Genomic DNA, 23382 nt, shown 5'->3' on the forward strand with positions numbered 1-23382 from the left:
GTGATTATGAAAGCGTTTACGACAAATTAACGACAGCATGAGAATGGGGAAATTAGGGGGTTTCCAGATATTTATTTAAAAATAATTGGTAATGAAACATTAAAGCAAATAAAATATAGACTGTGTGTTGTAGCATAATTGAAAAAAGTGAATGTAAAATTAAAAAGCAACAAAAAGGACAATATGAAATAGTTTAAATAGATATTAGAGTATATAAAGATTTATATTACTTAATAACCGCAGCAAGTTAAAGCATTTCTTTTCCGCAGTCAATATGTGTACAAATTTGACAAACTTTGTATAATAATTTTCTTGGTTCATAAACCTGAAAAAAAATATGGACACTTGCTTATTATTATTATTATTATTATTATTATTATTATTATTATTATTATTATTATTATTATTATTATTATTATTATTATTATTATTATTAACGTTCTGTTATATCTTGACTAGAACGTTAATCACCATTTATCTCTTCTTTCCAAGTGTAGATTATCTTTGAACGTATCAAACATAAGAATCTAAGATCACAACATAACAACTACCTGTGGCTAAGCTGTTGAGGAATCATTATTTTATAAAGGGAGTTGTTCCAGCATCATTCCACAGGTATTCTGTTTGAGGGCAGGAAACTGAAATGTTTTGGTCAAGCAAACTTTGATAACTTAGTTCTTAAATAATCATTAAACCCTTCACTTGCAAACTTAACCTGCTTCCAGTTCATAAAAACACTTTAAATAACTATGAGTAATTTTAATCCAAGATGTTTTATTCTGAAGGAGTGTGTTCCATACAAACAAGCCATGCTCTATAATGTTCTCTTTTCTTAAAAATGTTTGCAGAATCTGCAAGAAGCAAAGCATTTGCCTGCCAAATTACAATCTTTTGAACTTTCTGTCCATTCTGGCGACCTGTCAATAAATAAACAAATCAATACCCTACTAGGCAATCAGTTCACTCCTTCTTGATTGCTTGTCCAAAGCCTAAATCAATGTGTTCTTCTAAATGGACAAGCTTCTACTACTTAGGTGCAGATTAGAGAACAATTAGTTATTTGTGACCTAAGGTTTTTTTTTTTTACACATTAGTGAATCCTTTAACTCCAATAGATTATTTTTATGTGTTCATTAGTACTTTGTATCTGCAAAAGCTTCACAAAAATGTATTCTCTAAGGTTATTACAATGTTTGTGGTACAAATTGTACAAAATAATGCTTGAATGTTTCGAAGAAACTGGTGTTCTAAGCAGAAGAGGAGATGTGGAAAAGAAGGATGTATATTCATGCGTAGGTGTCAGGGTGCTTTTAAATGTACCATGATTTTGTGGAGAGAACTGCATCATTCCACATTATTCATTTACAGTCACTGAACTGAAACAGGCATCATAAAATACATAATGCCAAATATGTTTGGCATTGCTCCTATGTTGCCGCCTTCTCATTATTTTCATGACCATATCAAAAACTTGTCATTTCTGATATATTAAAAATATGTCAGTTTATGATTTGTTACACTATATTTTCTCCCTTTTTACTTATGCCATGAATGCATTTATAAACGACTGAGTGAACATTTCCTAGCCACCTACTATATGTTGTCTTAAATAATGTATCAGCAGAGGCATTTTGATGGAATAACTATACATTCCTGAGTGTTTTCCTTGTGTCGTCTGTGGCTTGAAGGAACCATTCAGAGCTCCTGCTGACAAACAACCTCGTAATTACCAAGGTTTCGGGGAAGCACTTCTTTTAAGTGGCTACTAGCAGGTATCGTGACTAACTTCTCAGTCACTCAGAAGGCATCTGTTTAAATGTGGCAGAGCTTAACCTCCAAGGCCATGTGGATTCAAATTCCTGGTGTTTGTAACATGTTTTCCATATGAAAGCACGAGGGTGCTTTCCAACTAGAGTTTATGTTCTATAAAGCACAGTAAGATCCTGATGCTGTGAGGAAAATCTAACACACAAAATTTTAATATTTTAGCCTACATAGTAAATGTTCATCTGCATCATTGCACAAAATTTTATAGTTTAAGGTAAAACTGAAAGTAGGTATAGAAACTCTGAAATTATGAATTAATGTATGCAATTGAAATAAGATACATCCACTCCAATAAATGCATTCAATTCTTTTTTTCTATCATTAAATCAGACTAAACGTTTCCTCTTTTTTGGTCAGTGAAAATAAACAAAATAATTTATACTAAGTAAATATCGGAAGTTGTTTTTTTTATATTCAGAAGTTCACTTTAAAAACTTGATTAAAACCCAGATGATGCTGTCATAACGTTGTAAGCTTCTGATAGGCTGAGAGCATTCAAGTCAAAATAAGGCACAAATCAGATGCATTTAAAAGCAAAATCTAAAAAAAAATTCCTTGTGTGTCATCATGGAGAATCTAAACTGATTATTCAAGATGTCCACCGGCCTTTTTTGTCTTTGGGAACAATTTTTAGATGCCTGAATGGAATATATTCATCTGTTAAAACAACGTTTTGCAAATCGAAAGACCAAAGTGTGAAATTTGTCTATTAACCCGATTACAAAAATAAATTATCATATGCAGATTGTGGCTGAAGCTGCCAAGAGAGCATAGCCTAAGCCACATTGACATTGCATGGGCTCAGAGAAGACACTCAGAGAGGAAGAAGCCACAACTCCAAAAGCAAAGCCAGGTTGCTGGTTACAAAGGCCTTTGGAGACATTTCTTGTGGTTTGATAAAACTAAAATTGTACTATTTGACCATCATAATTCATAGCGTTTGGAGAAAAACTTGGGGAAACAGTGTTCTCCAATTCATGGATGAAACTTTTACAGAACTGGCTCCTTCAGTGACAGACTGCTGCATCACAGCTGCACAAAGGAGTGTTATCACAGATCCTTCCTCCCAGTAGCTGTAAAACTTTATTACCATCAAATAAAAGCAGGTATGTACGTCTCTGCTGTTATTTGCACAGTTTTTCCATTTCCTGCAAGTAGTCTGTTGTTTTTTTATGTACAAATACTGTATGTGCAAATGAACATTTTGAAATTATCCTCTTCAATTGCACATTTCTTTCAATATATATGCTATTTTAAATATCCGTTCAGTATTTTTTCTTATGCTGCAGTTACATCAGCCCTTACTGAACACTCTCTTATTGTTTTACCAGCAAATTTTAGATTCACAGCTGGTCCAACAGAATCAAATGGCTGAATTACCTCAGCATGCAGTCAAGTTCTGAAGAGTCCAGCTAATATGTGTGTTTAATAAGATGCAGGTGAAAGACTTGTGGGAAACTGACCCTGGATGGCTTAATTGTCCACTGCATGGTGTTATTTTTGTAGGTATCATGTGATCAGAGTACCGTGTTCATGGCTTTTTCATATTTCTTGAAACTACTTCATATAGGTCTGTGCAGTGTAAGGAAATCAAGATAATATTATGAGGAAAATATCAGAGAGAAGTGTTTGATATAATTAGACATAAATGCAAAGTGTTTCCCCTTTTCCAACGCAGTAGCAGAGGTTTTTGTAGTTGGGTTGTTCGGAACCTTAATTATCCGGAAGACCCCTTTAAAGAAGTCCGCTATAAAAAGGGAGCGGACCATTTCGTCATAAAAAAAAGGGGAACTATGTAAGCGATTTGGTAGATTTCACTTAAACAGCTGAAAATAACCGTCGCAACAAGCAACAGCCAGAAACTTTAAGACTGTCGAGGAACGTCAAAATGATTTTACGCAGAAAAATCTACATCAACGACATTTACAGCGTCATCCAAAATCCTCGTCCACCCCTCCGGGCATTTCTATTTATAGCATCAGCTGTTGCAATACAAAGATTGGCTGCTGAGCGTATTGTTTCGCAGATTGTGGGGCAGCTCTGAGCCTGTGGACGTTAAAGGGCGGCGCGGCGGCGGCGGTGCGAAAAACGGCGGAGATGAGGAGGGACATGTCGGCGTGAGGACGGCGGTCGTGTCGGCGTCAGGGAGGGAGCTCGTCTCGGTGAGTGGCAGGTCGTGTTCTGGAGTCCGTTAACGGAAAATGTTCGGTTTATATGAAAAAAATAAAATAAAATAAAGAAAAAGAACCAGACGTGAGGAGCTCATTACAGCTCAGACTGATGACAGCCAGCTAAGCATTCGGTGAGCTGCTTTTAATTAGGGCGTTTGTTTGTTGCTAAACGGATCATATTTGTTATATTGCGGGGCGGCTGCTGTCTGTTTGCATCCAACTCTTGCTCACGGAGACAGACAGAACGACGGGGCCTTGACTCTTCTTTTCCAGTGTAGCAGATTTCCCCCCGTGGATACGTAAGAAAAACACGGCGTTTGTCACAAGTGATGAGGGAAAACCCTGCAGCAGTGTTTATGCATTTCACGACGGGCCCCTGTCTCGTTTTTCCGCGCACACACACCCACAGCAGCAGCTCTGAAGCGGGATTAGTGAGGACATTTAAGCGCTGGACACGGAGAGAACAGAGGGATTCTTCTTGTATCAGATCATAGCATGAGATCATTCAGAAGCAGCAGTCAGTCTGGAGCAGGAAGCACACTTTAATCACTATTAATAGGGTTGTGAAATCATCACATCATCTGGATGTCTGTCTGGGTAGGAAAAACCTTGGTATTCTGCTAAAACTTTACAGGAATGCTAAACCAGGATTATCTGCCATCAAGTTTTGGATCAGTATACAGAAGTGTTAATGCTGCCCTTTTGATTAAATTGTTGCAAGTAAATTATGTTCTGATTATAACATAAATCTCAAACATTTTCAGGTTTCACAGATTTACTGTATCTTGTGATTTTTTTATGTGATAGAACCATGTAAATGTGAAAAACAATTGTGAATTAAAAAAATTGAAGTATTTTGCATACATTTGTATTTGGGCAGCCTTTTTACTCATTGCATGAAATTTGATCTTATGGATTAGGAGTGTCCCATTCTGATATTAATATCGGAAATCGGCGCAATATCTGTCAAAAAAACAACAACAACTGAGTATCAGATTATATCGGCCTGCATATGAATTCTCCGATAGAAGCATTCTGCTCCAGCATTTCTAACCGAGTGGTTATTCATAAATGGGTCTGTGTGTCTTATACATATTGTATTTGACTGTTCTTTGTTTGAGGAGTATCTTTTTCCACAGTACAAAATATGCAATAAGTGTGTATGATCTGTGCTGATGTCCTATCGGGTCAATATCGGTATCGACAAATCCAAAACGGCAATATCGGTATTGTATCAGAAGTGAAACTGTTCTGCTAAGCAGTCAGAGGTTTATTTGTGAATATTAGGAATCAAACCGCTTCCTAAAAACTAAGGCACACATCATAAAGTTGAGGGATAAACTCGACAGCAACCATTTTTTTATTCAAAGATTCACTTTTGCACCTGCTGCTGCAAAATCAAACTGAGGTTCAAAAAAATATTTTCTAGATACGTTTTCTAAAATGCTTTGTCGTAGAATTAAACACATTTTTTTATTTTCAGATCTTAAAACAAAAATGAATCCACTACACAAACTGTAAAATGAAGGGAACCTTTTTTATATGTATATATGTAAAATGAAGAAGGATGGGTAGCATAGTTTGAAGCTAGTTACGTTTAAAATTCTGTGGTAATTATTAGATGCAAATTTTGCATATTAACTTATAAAAAAACTCCTAAAACAACAATTTCATATTGCAAACATAATCAAAAACAATTCCTTTATGGTTTTGTAAAAGCCACATGAGGCGGATCCCGTACCTGAACTGACGAAACAAGCTGCACAGGTGTTGACAGAAAAATTAGCTATGCCATTCAGAAATGTGGCCTTAACAAAGTTGAAAAGAATGGATGAGAGAAAATCATTGTACATCCCTTTTGCAGTTTACCACAAACTTATTAGGGGATACAGAAGAAAATTCACAAATCCGAAAACTAGAACTACAAGCAAAACACAATCATGATGCCTCCGCCATCAGTTCTGCAGAAAGTTGTAAATCAGTTAGTCAGCAGGTTTGTGTCAGCAGGGAATCCCCCACAACACAAAGGACAGAACATAATGAAGACCACTGGGTTAGAGGTTGCTAAAGACTTTTGACCTGGGTAAAGGTTCACCTTCCCAAACGCACAGCCAGATTTACAGCGTTCTGTTTTAGAGCCAAGTGGTAGAAATACCTAAATATAATCAGGAATCCGCTTAGAAGCTATCCATTCAATTAGACTGATGTTGAGCTATTTTGCAAAGATTTCAGTCTTTGGATCTGTAAAGGTGATAGATGAAATGCCCCAAAAGACTTGCAGCTCTAACGAAATTGTTCTTCAAAGACTTCAGAGGGCCTGACTGTAAATACATGTCACAAGTTTTTATTTGTGAGAAGATTTGGACATTGTATCACTTTCCTCCCACTTCACAATTTAGCACTACCTTCTGTTGTGTTATTGCATGAAATCCAAATAAAATGCCTTGTGGGTTGTGAATGACAAAATGTGATAAGAATAAGTTTGCAAGGCACTGCAAAGTCATAGAAGTTGATTTGATTTGGACTGTACTGCATTTAAGTACTGTTCAGCTGGACAATAAAAGTAAGAAAATAGATGCAGCTTCTTTGATGTTCTTTTAAGGAAGTGTTTTCTTTTTCCGACCAGAAATGAGGGGAAAACAGGAATATTTGAGTTTATGCGTCAAAGAAAAGAAACATTGCCAGGTTGTTAAGTAAATACCAGAATAGTTTTTTTTTCATTATACACTAATCTACTCATCAATCTGGGACAGTGGAAATATGCAAAAATATTATTTAATAAGTAACTTTTCTTTTTTTAAAAATTGAACTGAGTTTTAGTTTTGATTTGTGAATGCTTTGACTATATGACCATATGACATCTTTAAGCACAGTACATGCAGATGCACTTTCAGCAATTGTATTACTTAATGTTGATGAGTCAGTGATGTGGTTGGCATTTCTTAAGCCACTTTTATTAATCTAATCTTCTTAGTTACATAGTTTTTTTTATGTGGACCAAAAATATGACCCTTGTGACAAAATATTACTTGGTGTTTTCTAGTAAGTTGGGCAATGAAGAAACCAGAAACAAAAAAAAATTGTTGCCATAACTACAGTACATGTTAAATTTGTTAGATTCCTTTTTGTACCGGCAATGCATATACTCATATTGGAGTTGGATTTAAAAAAGATAACAGAGTTTGTTAATACAATCTTAAGTTTATGTGGTTTATTCTTGTGGTGAGTCCATAAGACACAATTGAATTTACAGAATAGGCTCAGTTAAAAAAAAAATGGAAGCATGTCATCCACAAAATTGTACTCTAGGCTTTGGCTGCATAGGGACCGTGACTGCCTTGAAAGTGTGTCATATACATTTTATAATTTATGACTTAAACTTTAACTTTTAAAAATGTTTTTCATATTACCGTACTGTAGTCATTGCCCAGTATTGACTATAGACAGCATAGACATTTGTGTTGAGGACAATACCTTGGTATCATGGTTCTTTTTTGGTTACTTTTAAAACAGAAAATCAACCGTTTATTCCTATTGCTGCTATGATTATTATACCTCGACTTTTATTCACTAATTTGATATAAAATACACTAAATTTAGTAGTTTATATGCGCTTGCATACTATCCCTTGCCAATTATCACTTTACAGAGTTGCACAAGTATAACAGTCTAATATTAGCTGGTAAATTATCAAGGCAATCTTTTCCAGTGGAATGTCTTTGTTTTTAAGACTGGACATTTTTCCTAAGAGTAAAATTTTTATTTCTTCTAAGAAAAAGACTATGTGACAAAGTATGAGGGCCATGGTAAGAAACTATTATGACTTTATTCTGGCAATATGATAACTTCTTGTTTTATTTTTACCTTATTCTTGTAATTTTACAACTTTATTCTTATAATTTTATTTTTGATTTTTATTTTCTGTTGGCAAATTAAGTAGGTGCCCTCATTTATCTAGATTATTAAATAGCAATTAAGCAACAAGTTGGGGAGGGGCACTGCTGTCTTACTCTCTATTCTGCATAGTTTGAGAAAACATCATTACAAAAGTTTCTTTGGCATCTGATTTTTTAAAAATGAGCTTTTCGGAACCTTTTAATGGAAAGCCTGGTTATGGCTCAGTATCGGTAATTTACCCTGGTCTTTAGTGTTTTAAAATAAATTGTGATTTACTCCCAAATTGCAGTTGTGTCTGTATAGTTGGTGTGTGGTAAAGGGTTTCCGTCATGAAATCCAGACATTCCTTGAAAGCCACTAAGGGAAAACAAACTTGTCATTAAATGTTGACAAAGGTCAGAGCAGGACATGGCTCTTGCAAACTACAGGAACCTCTTCAAGTGTTTAGACTTTGCAGGGTGTAACATGTGCATGTGTCAGATCTGTTCCCACATGCTCAAAAAATGTGTAAGTTTAAACCCACAGACTTCTTCTTTTTGTGGTTGGATGAATCCAGCTCTGTGTAACAGAGACGTGTCTATGGCTGGCATCCTTATTCGTTGAAATTCATGAGACACTGTGGAAGTGAGGCAGAGTTATTAAAAAATATAAAGCTCCTGTAACAATGGGCTTAGTACTTGGTGCTGTCTTGCAACCAAATACTGTAGTGACCACTTAAAAATGTTCTTGCTGGACTCTTAAAGTTTCACTGTCACTTTAAATCTGGCCATAACTAACTCTTATTCCATGCAGATTGCATCTCAGAATCGTCAATGTTAAGAACTTCCTTTCACGGTCATAGTTAACATGCCAAAGAGTCCACTTAAATATGGGTAATCTATTTTTTATATTTTTAAAACTTCAAATTCAAAGAGCTTTTAAAGTAACCCATTTGTCACTATAATTTAAATGCAAACTATTGTATTAGAAACTCTAAATGTAAACCTTTTATTTCATAGAATGACTACAGTTGGAATGTGTGAGACTGATCCGGCCGGTGACGGATGGTATTTTATCTGTGACCGTTTAAAGAAAAGAATGTAGTTGGCCAACATAACAGATCCGATCTTTCTGATTAGATATCTAAAGCAACACACATTTCCCAAAATCCTCTTCCTACTAGTTAACAGGGTTATGACGTCTGGTTCCCAGGAAGCAGCAGAGCCGCTGGGGTGTATATGCTGACCTACACTCCAAAGAAATACAGCCCTGTTGAATCAAAATCAAGCCCGGTCAGCTTGTTCCTGCAAATTTTTGTTTTGTTTCCTCACTGCTTTGTTGCATTCAACATCACTTAGTGGCTTCTTATTCTTCTACATAATTAATTTGGTTCTGAATATCCAGAAAGTGAGAAACCACCAACATTTCCTAAACATCTGAGCCAGAGGCCAGTACATGTTGAAAGTAAAATTCCTTCCAGCTGAGAGATGGAGGTGAGCAGAAACCCAAGTTGGTTCTGAGAGAGTAAATGGGCTTGTCTGATGCAAAGTAAGGTATGCTTAACAGATTAATCTCTGCAAAGATTCTGGTACTTTTTAAGCTGATGAACTCAAAACATTTATGAATTTCTTTTCTCTTAAGGTTTCAACCCAATATTGAGTATTAGAACTCAAACCTCAAGATTTGACATGACATTTATTCCCAATCAGACAAATTGCTAAGTAGTTGGTGTCCATTTTTGTTGCTTAATGTGTTTGTTTCTTTTCTAAATGACTAATTAGAGATTGGACTTCAGTGTAATTACAATGAAATATCTTCCTTAATATCATGCAATGTCTTAAAAGAAAATAAATCTTATTTACAACTTCTTCTCATTCCTTTTTGAACGTTTTTTAATAAGATTGCTCTTGATTTTATTTTAAACTCCTTTAAACTCTCATGTCTAATAGACATGAGATGAAACATGTTTGTTTTTCCTTCCTTAGAGATAAACTTCACTCAACCCCAAAATGTAACTGGAATGCTTGAAAACAAAGTTTTTTACATAATTTTAATTTATAGATGTATTAGTTGTATTATTTGTTCTTTTTAAATAGTATTGGAGGTAAACAAAGGCATGTGGCTATGGCTACATCTTGGGATTTAGTGCATGAGAAATTCCTGCTAATGATATGCTTTAAAGCTTTTTATGTTGTATTTAAAAGATGACAAATTCTTAAATGCTAAAGGTGGTTTTTAGATTTTTCAGGAGTTTGGAGATCGATGAGTGTTGGTAACAGTACGGCTTTGTAGGCTGGGGTGTGTTCTTCCCTATTTGTGTTGTGCGAGTTAAGCTTCTGCTCCGTTCCCACGTGAACATGGAGATCTCTTTATCCTTTCTCAAGAAGGCAACCGGCGATTTCTCCAAGAAGCCCCTGAGAGACTTCCCGAAGCCATTGTGAGAGAAAATATTAGCTGCTGACACACAAACGTCACCCGTAAATGTTCCCCTTGCTGCTAGCGTCATATGTCAGCAGTAGCAGATGTGTCTGAAATTTACAGACTTTGTGACAGCAGCATTTTTTTTTTTGCTGCTTTCCTAAATGGAGGAAGTTGTATTCTTTATGGTTTGGCAGATTAAGCATGCATGCTTTTATAACAGAATGCTGTCAAGACGTCAAATGGAAGCCCTCATGTGGATAGTACTGCGAACACCAAGCATGACCCTGTCCAATGTTGGACAGGTTAGCGATCAGGTCTTATTCTCGCCTCTGTTTGCACTTATTGGGTGTTTCAGAGGAGTGCTCACCTCACTAGAGGGAAATCCTGACCAGCCCTGGTGGGTGGTGACCTGACTTGCAGCAAAGATTCCCTGTGTTTAACAAGCTTGAAACCCAAATTGGTTGCAAAAATTCTTGTTGATTAGAAATTCCTGAAAGTCTGTCTTTGGCACTGCTGGATTATTGTAGTAGAGCTTTTTAACCTAACTAAGTCAACAACTGCTCAGCCTTTTTTGTGTGTGTGTGTGTGTGTGTGTCAGGAACGTAAGTCTTTTTGCTCAGCCTGGGCAAATGAGTGGTTAGCCCGGGAAAGGAAGGAAACTTCTTCCTTCCCTCTATTGTGCTGAGCAGGAAAGGATGGACTCTGGCCAGCTGACAGCTGTTTCCTGGTGGATGGAGGAGGAATGGGTGCGTGGGTGGGGTTGGTGCTAGTGGTTGGTGAATGTGTGGCTTTCTTGTGCGCTTCAGCCGAGAGGCTTTAAAGTAAGACAGAGAGGAGTTGTTATATTGAACTTGCATACTTGTGTGAAAAGTGAGGGATTCAGAGTTTAACTCATTCACTGCTTAGACTGAAATGCCTCCAAATAAAATCTTTTTTTAATATAGTAGAAATCAGATCACATTCTAAAGTTTATTTTAATGATTTATAATAAAAGAAAGATGATTAATTGATAAGTGGCCACTTTCTCAAAGAACTGAGTTTTCTCTTATATCCACAGGGTCAACCATCTTTCTGTAATTGAGGTACATTTTTCGCAATATAGAAAAATCAAAGATGAAAAGAATAAAATGTGTGAAATGCTTAATTCCTGATGAATGAAGATGTTCATACAGAAGTCTGTTGTTGCTTTTGAATGTTACAATTTCTCCACAAGAAGTGCATTAACTCACCACAGCCCTCAAAATCAACAACATGTTGATGCTGGCATCATGTTTCAATTTTTCTGCATTATCTCTCCACTTTCCTGTCATCACATCCTCTCCATTGTAGAGCATCACTTTGTAGTAAAGATAATCAAATGTTTATATTCCATGACAGAACCGTATAAAATGCATTTTGCATCCCACACTAGACTCTGGTTAGACCATTTCGCTTTCCCATTTTGGTATGGTTCTGCCATCTTTGTTTCTATATTAACTGCCTCCAATTAGGAATGATCAGCAGCCAAACTACATCACTGCTTTCTAAATTATCTTATGGTTTGTTTAGGGTAATTTGTGCCCAAGATAATATATTTTTCTGTCTGTCTTCAGATGTTGCTTTAATATTTACTAGGACTGAAAAAATTAATTTGATGAATTGTAATGAATCTATTATTGAATTAATCATCAACTAATTTAGTAATTGGTTGATTGATACACAAGTACATAAGTGCATTAAAAGACCATTTGCTAAAGACCACACTTGATGCAGTAATTAAATCAGGACTCTGCAAAAATATATACATTTTGCATTTAAGATAGGAAACTCTGTTAAATTTCCATGAAAATGGAATGAAAAATCTCCTAAGCGCCTTTTAATATTCAATTATTAATCAAAACAGATGATAGATCAGCCCTAAACTGTGTTGAATTGATGTTAAGTTAAGCAGAAAGACGTTAAAAGTATTTTTTTTTTTATCGGCTGTCTTTTAAGACTTGGCAAAAATAAGTTAATGTTGCGAAGAAAATATGAACATGATGGACAATAGGGAGATTTTTGTTTTTATTAAAAGAAAGTACTTTGTGCATCCTTATTGTATTAAAACTATCTTTAAAATGTGTAAAACAAAATCAAGTGCATGTTTATTTAGATGTGTATGTCTATTGAATCTAAAAGCAGAACATTATTTGGAGTTCTCTGAAACTGAAAAGCAGAACTAGGTTGCCAATGTAAATTCATGCAAATTCAGAACATTTTAGTACAAACTTGTTTAACCAGGCTAATGCTAGATTAGCAGCACAAAACATTGTGTAAGATCCTTATCAACACATTCTCTATACCTTTTTTAATTGCTCCATGCTGTAGCCTCAAACATATTTATTGGATTTTTAATAGGAAACAGACAAACAAGTCAAGCTGTAGTTTGTGTGTCATAAACTGGAACAACTGAGCTGGTTGGGTCTAAATATGTCTTTACTCAAAGAAGGAAGCAAACCATGAAAAGGTGGTGCCCGTTGTGGTGAGTCAGGCCTAATTTGAACTGTTTGGCTCTGTCCTCGTGTGCCCCTGCTTCCTCAGCCTCTTTCTTCTGTTTATGAATAATCTCATCATCCTGTTCCTCTTGTGTCTCCTGCTCTCCCCACTTGTCCCGATCTTTTAGTGGTGGTCTTATTGTGGATGGACTCCATGTAGAACTGCACTCTGACTCCAGCTGAACAGAAAAACACTCTTGCGCTGATTCTTGCACTCTTACAAAATGTTTATTTTAACTTGGTAGGGAGTTACAATTACAAGCTACAGTTATCCGTCTTTGAGCCATCATATTTCTGCTGGTTCTGGACATACTGGACCATCTGGTATGTCATTCTGAATGAAACTGTATTCAGGCTGTTGTGGGTTTTCTTTTTTACTTAGATTTAGTACATTCTTGTATTTATAGAGCAGCTTTCACCACAATGATGGGCTGAGACACTGGTGACAAATGCTTCATTCTTTAGAGGCTTTTTGTAGTTTTCCATTGGAATGCAACTAATTCAGTTTGTCTGACATTAAAGCAGATTTACTGTTTTTCTATATAAAACTTTCTGAACTTTAATAAAATGTCTGACTTTGTTTTTCTCAGTGTACACTAATGTTTGATCCCTGTTTCTTAAACCATTACTTTGGTGTTCTTCAGAGAAGCCATTGTGGAATGATTTCCCCAGTTTTTCTTCACAATAAACTCTCCCACAGTGTTGGAAAAGAAATGCAATTTAATTCTTAAATACTTGGGTTTTAGTTATTTGCTGCTCCACCATTAATGGAACTAAACTCTCACAGTTTCTTTTCATGCTGTACGCCTCAGACCTTTGGCACACTACAGTCATTGGATGTGTCTGATATGGCCAAAAAGCTGGATGGACAACCTTGAGCATCTTTTATACGAGACTGTTTTAAAGCAGAGTACCTTCAGTCAGAAGTTTCTTAAGAATTGCTGTGATCCAGACCACTACAAGAGATCATTCCTACTTATAGCCATAAGCATCTACAACAACTTTTTAAAAAACTTGCATGGTATGAGTCAGAACATTTTCCATTGGGATTAATGAACTTTTTTTTTTTTAAACATTTCTTCAGAAAATTGCCTGTTATAAATCAACACAACTTTCACCACAGCCAGCGGACTATCTGCTAGCACCACATTTTGATAACAAGATCTTTCTGTCTTTTACAAAACATCGAGAGTAAAGGCAGCAAAAATATGACCTGCAACAACACAGAACCATAGAATCTGGATTGAATATCAAAGCCAAGAATGACATTGGCGTCTTGATCCAGTTTGTATTTCACTGTTACAGAAGAGGAGAGCTTCTGTAACAACAGACTGCTGCTGTGATGTGTGTGTCAAGTCAGAGTTTGGATCACAATTTTCTTTTATTCTGTCTGCCTGCACTCCACAGCCTCTGTGGAGTTAAACTGAAATCCAAAATGACTTTTTTAGGTTTATGCAGTTGTTAAAAAAAACTTTCTTTCCATACAGATGATTTATTGACAGTTTGTCTTTAAGCAGGGAATGAGTATACTGAATAACCTCTCAAGCTAAAAGCTTTCTGTTTTAATTAAGCTGCATAACATTGAGTCCAGTGCTAAACATGTTAAGAATGATTAGCAGAGCATCAGTAGTTACTGTAGTTGCTTCTGTTTGCAATGTTTTATTACTTCTGTCTTTCAATTTTGTTTTTTTCAGGTTATATGAATTGTATTCTCTATTGTTCCTTTTCAACACACTATTGTCTTGTAGGGTTGTTTAAAATCGGTCGTCCTTCAGTATGAGACAGCATGTTTGCGTTAAATAAATTCCCTAACCCTGGGTGTTTGCACATCTATAAAATGCCTTAAATTTATGTACCCAAAATTAAGACTTTAAAATGTTTTAAATTCATAAAATAAATAAGTTGGCCTTAAATACCTCAATCACAGGTCTTAAAATGTATTGTGGCAGGACTATTTATGCTAGTAAATTGCCATAAAAAGTAAATGATGGTAGCCATGAATACCCGTTGGCTGCTAAAGCTGGCTGACTTTTTTTTTTTTTTTTTACGTCCATCATGGGTAATTGCAAATTTGTTGCTAGCTGGCTGGACGATGTTTGCCTTAATCATTGGCTCACTGATACAATTTATTTATTTGCAATTTTCTTTTGTATGTTTGTGCTGTGACGTGTCAGGTCTGAAGTTTCATGGTCTTAAGAAGTTTTTAAATTTGAGTTGGTGGAAGCTTTTAAGTATTACAACCTCCTGCCATTTGGTTGACAATATCAAGTCTCGCACTGCAAATGCGATCAGTTTAAGAACTTCGTTATTCTCACCTTCATCCAATTAAATAACACTGCTTGAGCATGAAGGACTGTGCAATAACACAAGGTGTTTAGTGGGTGTGCGTGTGCAATGTTCATTGTTAACTGATGTGTGGTGAGATTCAGTTAAACTCTGTTTAGGCAACACGTATTGTTGTTGGTCTTTTTGCTGTGAAGCAAAAGGATTACAGAGTTCAGCTTGAAGTGAACTATAATGCCTTTCCCAACCTGGACACTAAGGTTTTTTTTCCTGTTTTATTTGACTTTATTTTTAACAATAAACCATATCTTGACATGAAAAATGGAAAATGAAAATCCGAGCCACCATTTGGAAATGGAAGCTCGGACTTTATTTATCACAACATGTTGGAGCTCTTGCAGGTTTTAACAGTGATATGAACCTCTAAGCCATGGAAAATATATCTTCTAATCTTCCAAAACTGAACCCGGGTAAACGATTCTTACATTGCCTGGTTGCTTAAATTTTCATTCTCCTGTTCTGTGAAGTTTTAAATGTTAAATTAATGCCCCTCAGCTCTAGATAAAAGTAATTTTAAATGCAATGTCTCATTTTGTAGTTAGTTCATCTGCCCCCCTTTCCTTGTGCTTTTATCTCCAACCCTTAGCTATGATCTGTCGTCTCCATGGCGATGAGAAAGCAGCTGCAACAAAAAAGCCTTAACATCTCTCTCTTCTGTTCTCCTTTGTTGTCAATCCCCTTTTATTTTCCTTCACCCCCCCTTTCTTTCTTTTCTGTCCTCCTTTTCAACCAGGTGTGTCTCACCCACCACCTTCTAGCCTTCTTCCCACCACTGTCGAGGTAGCCATGGCGACCAGCGCCGTGCCGAGCGACAACCTGCCAACCTACAAGCTGGTGGTGGTGGGGGACGGTGGCGTTGGGAAAAGCGCTCTAACCATCCAGTTTTTCCAGAAGATCTTTGTGCCAGACTACGATCCCACTATAGAAGACTCGTACCTTAAACACACTGAAATAGATGGGCAGTGGGCGATACTGGACGGTGAGTTAGAATTATTTCCTAAAAAACGTTTGCTGCCTTGGGTTGCTAGTTTTGTTTACACACATGGGTAATTAGCAGTTCTCTGACAGCTGTAATAACATACTGGGGGTTTACACATGGAAGAAATTATGTAACATCAAACAGCTAATTGTTTCTGCTGCAAAGTGTCCCGTTTATTTGGGAAAACAATCCTCATAGCTGAAAAAGAAAAAAGTGTCATACTTTACCTGCATGCATTGGAGGCCTTAACCTGTTAAGGTCTTACCAAGGTAAGGCCTCTTCTCTCTAAAATTAAAGCAGCACGACTTTATTTTACAATTAATTTCCCCCAGTTCGGATGCAAGACACAGCAGCATTTTTGAAGAAAATGAGTATTGATTGAACAAAGACAGCAAAGTCATAAGATTAGAAACTGATTAAGACCAGATAATTGTATTATGCTGTGATATGCAAAACATTGTAGGAGGTCTTAGCTTCGTTTTACCAAGACTGTAAATGAATTACTCCACTATTTCATTAGCACATGATGGCAAAAGGCCTGCAGTTTTAATTGAAAGAATGCTCATGGTCAAACATTTTCTGTTTCCTGGAAAGCAGGGAACATTTTGTGTGTGTAATTTGTGTAATATGAAGTGCTAATTTTGCTGGTTGATTAAGGGAGTTCACGCTTTCATTTCCCCAGTACTGGACACAGCAGGCCAGGAGGAGTTTAGCGCGATGAGGGAGCAGTACATGCGGACAGGAGATGGTTTCCTCATCGTCTTCTCCGTCACAGACAAGGCCAGCTTTGAACATGTGGACAGATTTCATCAACTCATACTACGGGTCAAAGACAGGTGAGATGGAGACGGTTGGGCGGTAACTCTTAAGTTCATTTTCACGACTTTAGTGTCTGAAAATATCCTAAGTTGATAGAAGAGAGTCTCCTTTTTATGTGAGGAGCTGTTTGGACACCAATTCAGTGCAAGTCCATGTGTGTTTTTTTTTTTTTTTTTTTAAGATTAACTGTCATCATAAATGTGAGAGAAAAGACAGACTGCAGTCATAATGTGACGAATCATGGGCCCCCGAAGAATGTATGCACAGCAATGTTAAATATAGCAAGGCTAAGATAAGCGGAACTAACGCTCTTAAAAGAAACATTCATATCGCAGTTGAACAGTGTGTTTTTCACTCTAGTTACTAGTAACTACTTACTAGTGCAGTAACACTTACTAGTGTAGTTAAATTGTTTTTAAACATGTCTGCAGGACACAGAGCACCTGATTTAAAAAAAAAACATAAGTTGGATTTCTGTGTGATCTGACGTTTTGGTGTGGTGTCATCACGCCTCTATCAGGTTGTTTTTATAGCTTTTGTTGAATCCGCAGGCCTGGGTCACTATGCAAAAAGGAAATATGGGCTATTAGAAATATTTTGAATATTTTCTTTTAAACAGCCTCCTATTGAGATGTTAAAGAAGGCAGGATAAAGGCACCTGTTCTCTGACTGCAGAAACTGCAGATGACAGAAAAAATAGAAGATTGGATTGAACACACTGCTGTCCGTCTATATTGGGTATTGAGAGTGTAAATTTTTTTTTTTCTTCTAGAGGACTGAAGTGTTGCAGAAATCAGACACCTCTCAAACAGTACTGAGCTGTTGTGCTAAAACAGCTTGGACAATTAAGATGCATACAAGCGTATTTAATGTTGCATAATGCCACATTCTACCATTTAGTCAGCTGGATAATGGGTTTACTTTCAACATGCTTCAGATCATAAATGTTAACAGAAAAAAAAATGTTTTCATCTTTTTTTTTTCTGTGTACCATCAGGGAGGCCTTCCCAATGGTGCTTGTTGCTAACAAAGTGGACTTGGTTCATCTAAGGAAGGTGACATCAGACCAGGGCCAGGAGATGGCTGCCAAACATAATGTGAGTCCTAAAGTGCTAATCTCAGTTTTCTTTTTTAACTAAACACACGCAGCATTAATTTCTCAAGCTATTTTATTCGTTTGTCTGAACTGTGAACACAAAAAGACCAAAGAACAGAGAGAAAGAGGAAGAAACCATCATAGAATCTGAATTTATAGTACACCATCAGAAATGGAGAATTAAAATTGATAGAAAAAAGAGATGATGCAGTTTATACAAATCGAGCCTTGAATTTAATGAAAGGTCCTAGCTCACATCCCTCTTCTCTAAATACTGTCAGGATTGATTTAAAATTTGTTATTCCTGTGTTTCCTCAGATCACGTATATTGAAACCAGTGCCAAGGATCCTCCAATGAATGTGGACAAAGCCTTTCATGAACTGGTCCGAGTTATAAGGTAACCTCATTAACTCTTTTGATTTTTAGAAGATGTGGGGTGTTTATCAAGAAGAAGTAACGGTAGTAAAAAGATGGAACTAAAATGTTTTTTGGGCGGTTGCAACAAAAAATGACCGTTAGTTATTTTATGCCACTTTGTTGTGATTTATATATGATTTCAGAAGTATTGGTTTGTATTTCATGTATTTTCATTATGGCCATTTAGTTTGATTGTTGCTGTTGGGACTTACCTGCTGAGACAAAAGTAGACAGTTGTGCGTCCTGCATGCTGTGCATGAGTCCCTGCTAGGTGAATCAACAGTGCCATCTTGTGGTAACAATTTGGTGTTGTAGTCAGAGAAAGGGGTCTTAGCTATGGGGAAAACTTTATTTGGTTTTAGAATTCAATCTTACTAGTGGTAATCCTTTTGGCTGACAAAAAATAAACTGTCCCTTTAAATCAACCATTTCGCTCTTCTAATTCAGTCTGAATGATGGTTCTATCTGCTATGAACACTTTTCCCCGACAAAATGTGCCAGTGTGGAGATGAATTTAAAAAATGTTTTGTTTATTCTAATTCACTTTTACTAAGTTTTCTGTGTCTCAAAATATTTGGCCGCAATTGTAGTTGAAGGGAACCATTTTTTTAAAGGTTTTTATGGGATTTCAGCAGTAAGAGAACTTGCTGCAAGGTTGAACAGCGTTGCCATCTTGAGGTGAAAGTGTAGTACTGCAGTAATATAAAAGGCGTCGGCAAAAATCAAAAGCAATATAGTCATTATTTCCTATTTCAGTTGGTCTGTGTAATCTCACATTTCTTAAAACAAATTGTTAATACAAATAAAAAAACATATTTAACTCATCAATGTGGTAGCGCTTTAGAATTTACCAGAAAGATTTATATATGGGAAGCTAATGTCGTCAAACAGTGTGCCCACCACTATCCAGTGGTTTTGTATCAATGTATAAATACAGGTGCATTAGGGAAAAATATGATATAAAAGAAAACAAAGTCTCTTCATAGTAGTTGCTTACAAGCTTAAATATCAAAAGGAAAACTGACATGAAACCAATTCATCATCAAAAACGGACAAAATCCTGGCTTTTTTTATTTCTTTACAGTTATGTGCAGAAAAACAAGTTTTTGTTCAATCATTCCAGTAAAATTTGATCTCTGAAATATTCATTTTCATCTAAAATGTTCTCTCTCCCCCCACCTGCAGACAACAAGTCCCAGAGCGAAACCAGAAGAAGAAAAAGAAGATGAAGTGGAGAGCGGAACGTTCCACTGGTTCCCACAGGTTCCACTGCGCCATATTGTGACCGCCCTTCTCCTCGGCATCATGCATCGCATAAACACACAGACGGACAGAAAAACATACACACCTTTGGATGTCAGGGAACTCCCCAGCAGTGTTTAACTACTGGAGCACAAAAGCCAGACGGAGGTAGATGTGTCACTGAACAGCTTCATGGATCCTGAGAGACTGAAGGCTGAACTGACAGGCGTCTCCTCAACCCTTTGAGGTGCATCGGAAAGCCTGTGTTACCTTCCTCTTCTAACCTTTAGTCTTTTCTTTTTTCCCCCCCACCCTCACTCCTCTTTTTGTAATGAACACTGAAACAGAACAACTGCAGAGTAACTAACTACGGCACAAGATTTCAAACGTTTTTGGAGGAGAATACAGAGAAAGAAATTGTTTGAGAGAGGAAAGGAAAAGGGAGTAACTGGCTCAAAGTGGCGGCTGTTGTTTTTTTTTTTAAACAAATATTATCTCACTACAACAGCTTTGGGGGGAAATAAAGCCACAGTTGTTTTGCAGTGGGCTCCTTTTACTGGAGAGTGAAGGTAGGACTGAACGTGGAAGTGGTGATGGGTATTTTGGTGGCGTTGCAGCTGATTTGGTGTAACACGCGCCAAGAGGTCATGTTACGGATTGGTAATGTTAGGAGAAGAAGTGTGGCATGGTGGAAATAAAAAAAAAATGTGTTGAATAGACTGTGGCCATGTCAGCTGTGGAGTATTTTTTTCTCTTATGATCATTAAAAAAAAATTAAGAATTATGTACTGAGATCAAGTAAGAGCCATGTTTACAGATATTTCAGGATTTTATTTCCCCACTTCAAGAGCCACTTTGTTATACCTATTTAAAACAAATGTGGGTTTGTTCCCTCTTATGTGCTTGTAAGTGGTGATCAATTCTGTATGAGCATTACATTTTGTTTTTCTCATTCTGATCATATCTTTCCATCTTTTTTTTTATTTTTTTATTTTGAAGTGTACAAATGATGGATGTGATATACAAAAATATGTAATTATATGTGGCAATGTAGACAAATTCACTGCTGTTTCACAGAAAATAAAGTCTATGAATTTGTTAGTAAAATATAATAGATGAGGGAGAAATGAACAGGTGATGGGGCTGGAGAAGCTGATTTGCACTGGCCACAAACCAAAATAATGTGATGTCACTTTATCTCAATCCAGGGGCTTTTCCCGCCTCCCCCATCGACTTCAGGACTACGATATTTGATGATCAGCGCTCAGTGAAGGTGGAGGATGAAATCCTGTAGCTTTAGGAATCTGTCAGTGCTAGGAAACCTGCCTGAAGAGGCCAGTGTTGCGCTCTTCTGGCTCAAAGCCATGTCCTACAGTAGCTACAGACCAGATCGGTGGAACGTTGCAGACTAATCTATGAAAAATGGCTCGTACTGTTATTGGACTAAAGTTTTGGTGGGCGGCTTCCTCTTTAGGATGCGCACCAACTCTGGAGGAATATGTTTTTTGCACTTTGAAAACAATCTCTGACTTTTTCCTATTGGCATGTTGTTTTCTTTTTAAACCTATAGGTGAGCTGAAAGGCACGGTTAATATAAAATATAAATATGTGTATATCTGAATGTAAAATGATGATGTAAGCAAACAGCTGATTGGAGTTGTAGCCTCGTGTGCCTGCGTTTGCCTGTTGCCTTGGGCATGATTGTAAAACCAATCAACTAATTTGAGATGTAATCATTTAAAATTGTATTGGAAGCAAAAGTTGCGTTATTACCCAGTTTTAAATTAAGGTGCTTATATCTGATGTTTGACTGAATGACTCACCTGGAAGTGGAACCTCAGCAGAAACGACTCTGCATTTATCAGCAGCCACTGCTAAAAGGAACATTTTCCAGAGAGACTCAAAACAACAACTCACTTTTGAGCAAACAGACTGGATGGAAGGGGAGCAAAAATGTAATGAATGTGTTATAAAAGTTATTGCATCATGTGTGTTTGATACCATTTTTATATTATTGATATGATTATTGGAAAGTGTTTTTAAGCAACTGAATAATTTATTTCTGTCTGTTACCTCACTGTGTCCCAGACCTGGACAAAAAAAAAAAAAAAACAGAAAAAAAAGGTATATTTTTTCCTTTTGCCTTTGAGTATCTGTACTGTATATTGTGGACCAAGATGAAAATGAAAAGAAACAAATTTTGGTCCTGAGACGAAAATAAATCTCTGCTTTACTGGAATCTGTGTGGAGTAATTTCCTGCATTTGTGTAACTCTTTCTCAAGTACAAGGACTCCAGAAAATTTTACTACGATGGGCCATTATAGATTAAAAAAAAAGTGTAAATTTATGCCAAAAAATTTTGAAATTTTGAGGTTCATCTCAGAGATTTTCAAGAAAAAAATAGTACGTTTCAAATCTCAACTCTAAATTTCAAGAGTTTTCTTTTTCTTGCAAATCTTTTACTTTTGGAGCTTGGAAATTTTCTTTTTTCTAGAAAATTTCTGATATGAATCTCAAAATATGAGTTTTTTGGTGGACATTTACCTTTCTTTGATTGTCTTAGGGAACGTCTTAGTTTTAGGTGTCATTTGTTTAGTTTTATGAATTACGATGCATGCACAAAGAAATGGGTATAGAAAATTAATGGGTATAAAATAAGATTCCCTGCCAAAAAATAAAATTAAAATAAGCAGATCAAAAGGTTTGACCCATTTATGCAAGTTTAAAACTGCATTCTCTCAATTTCAGAATAATTCCAAAATGTAAATTTTTTGGTTGCATTTAGAAACTAGTTATTTTGTAAGAATCAGGGCAAACTGTGACTTACAGTGAGAAAAAAAAAAAAAGCTTTTAAATCTGTGTGCTGTTGTTTTCCCCAAAAAACTGTTACACAAATAGCTTAACTAGGCTCTAACGGTGACCTTTATGTTCAGCCTCAGGGGACAAGCATTATTTCAGTAAAAAAAAAAGCTTTATTTTTTCTACCTGGCAGGTAGGTAAACATGTCACCGGGACTAACTTTGCTGAACACGTTTGTGCTCCTCAGCCACGGTGAGGAGCACAAACGGAGTCATTTGAGAGACGACGTGCTTGTTCAGCAGAAGCTCCTCTCATTAATCATCCGAGTCGTCAGGGTCCGTCGGTTTCAGCTCCTTCAGGACGCTTAAAGCTCCATTTTTGCCTCATTGATTCCAGACCCCAGAGGAAGTGAAGCCGGCCAATCCACAGAACCAGCATCACTGGAATCGATTTACATTCATGTTCTTGTCAGGGTGAAATTGGTAAAGAGCTGTGGCTCAGCACGAGTTAGGGGTACAAAATGATGTTCTGGTCTATTAAGAACGTGAAAAATTTTTCTTCCCTCAAGCGTTACATTTAGAAAAAAAAAAATGTTTTCCATTAAAATGACCTAAAAGATATAGACCTCATTTTGAAAGATAATGTTCACTTGATGAGGAGGCTTAACCTCCTGTTGCCATATGGATATTTTACCATAAGGGGGCAGCATTTTACTGTTTATACTCTTATAATTTGGATGTGAAAGTTTTTAAATTAATCCTCTTCAGATGTGTAAAGATATTTAGAGTCACCAAAATGTAAATGTGAATAAGCGAAAAGGCATTTTGCAGCTAAAAGAAATGGTTTATGGTTCATTTATTCCTATGTAAATAGGTAA

The 23382-nt window shown here is 36.5% G+C and overlaps 1 protein-coding gene across 1 annotated transcript; it reads left to right on the forward strand.

The window, feature by feature from the left end:
• The first annotated feature begins 3757 nt into the window (after positions 1 to 3757).
• Positions 3758 to 21944, forward strand: mras (muscle RAS oncogene homolog). Its single transcript, XM_005801229.2, has 6 exons — positions 3758 to 3989; positions 15885 to 16130; positions 16813 to 16966; positions 17947 to 18046; positions 18364 to 18443; positions 19649 to 21944. The coding sequence occupies exons 2-6, from the start codon at positions 15938 to 15940 to the stop codon at positions 19746 to 19748; spliced, it is 627 nt and encodes a 208-aa protein (XP_005801286.1). The 5' UTR covers positions 3758 to 3989; positions 15885 to 15937; the 3' UTR covers positions 19749 to 21944.
• Positions 21945 to 23382: the final 1438 nt, after the last annotated feature.

This window comes from Xiphophorus maculatus, chromosome 7, assembly GCF_002775205.1.
Source record: "Xiphophorus maculatus strain JP 163 A chromosome 7, X_maculatus-5.0-male, whole genome shotgun sequence".
NCBI classification, from domain to species: Eukaryota; Metazoa; Chordata; class Actinopteri; order Cyprinodontiformes; family Poeciliidae; genus Xiphophorus; species Xiphophorus maculatus.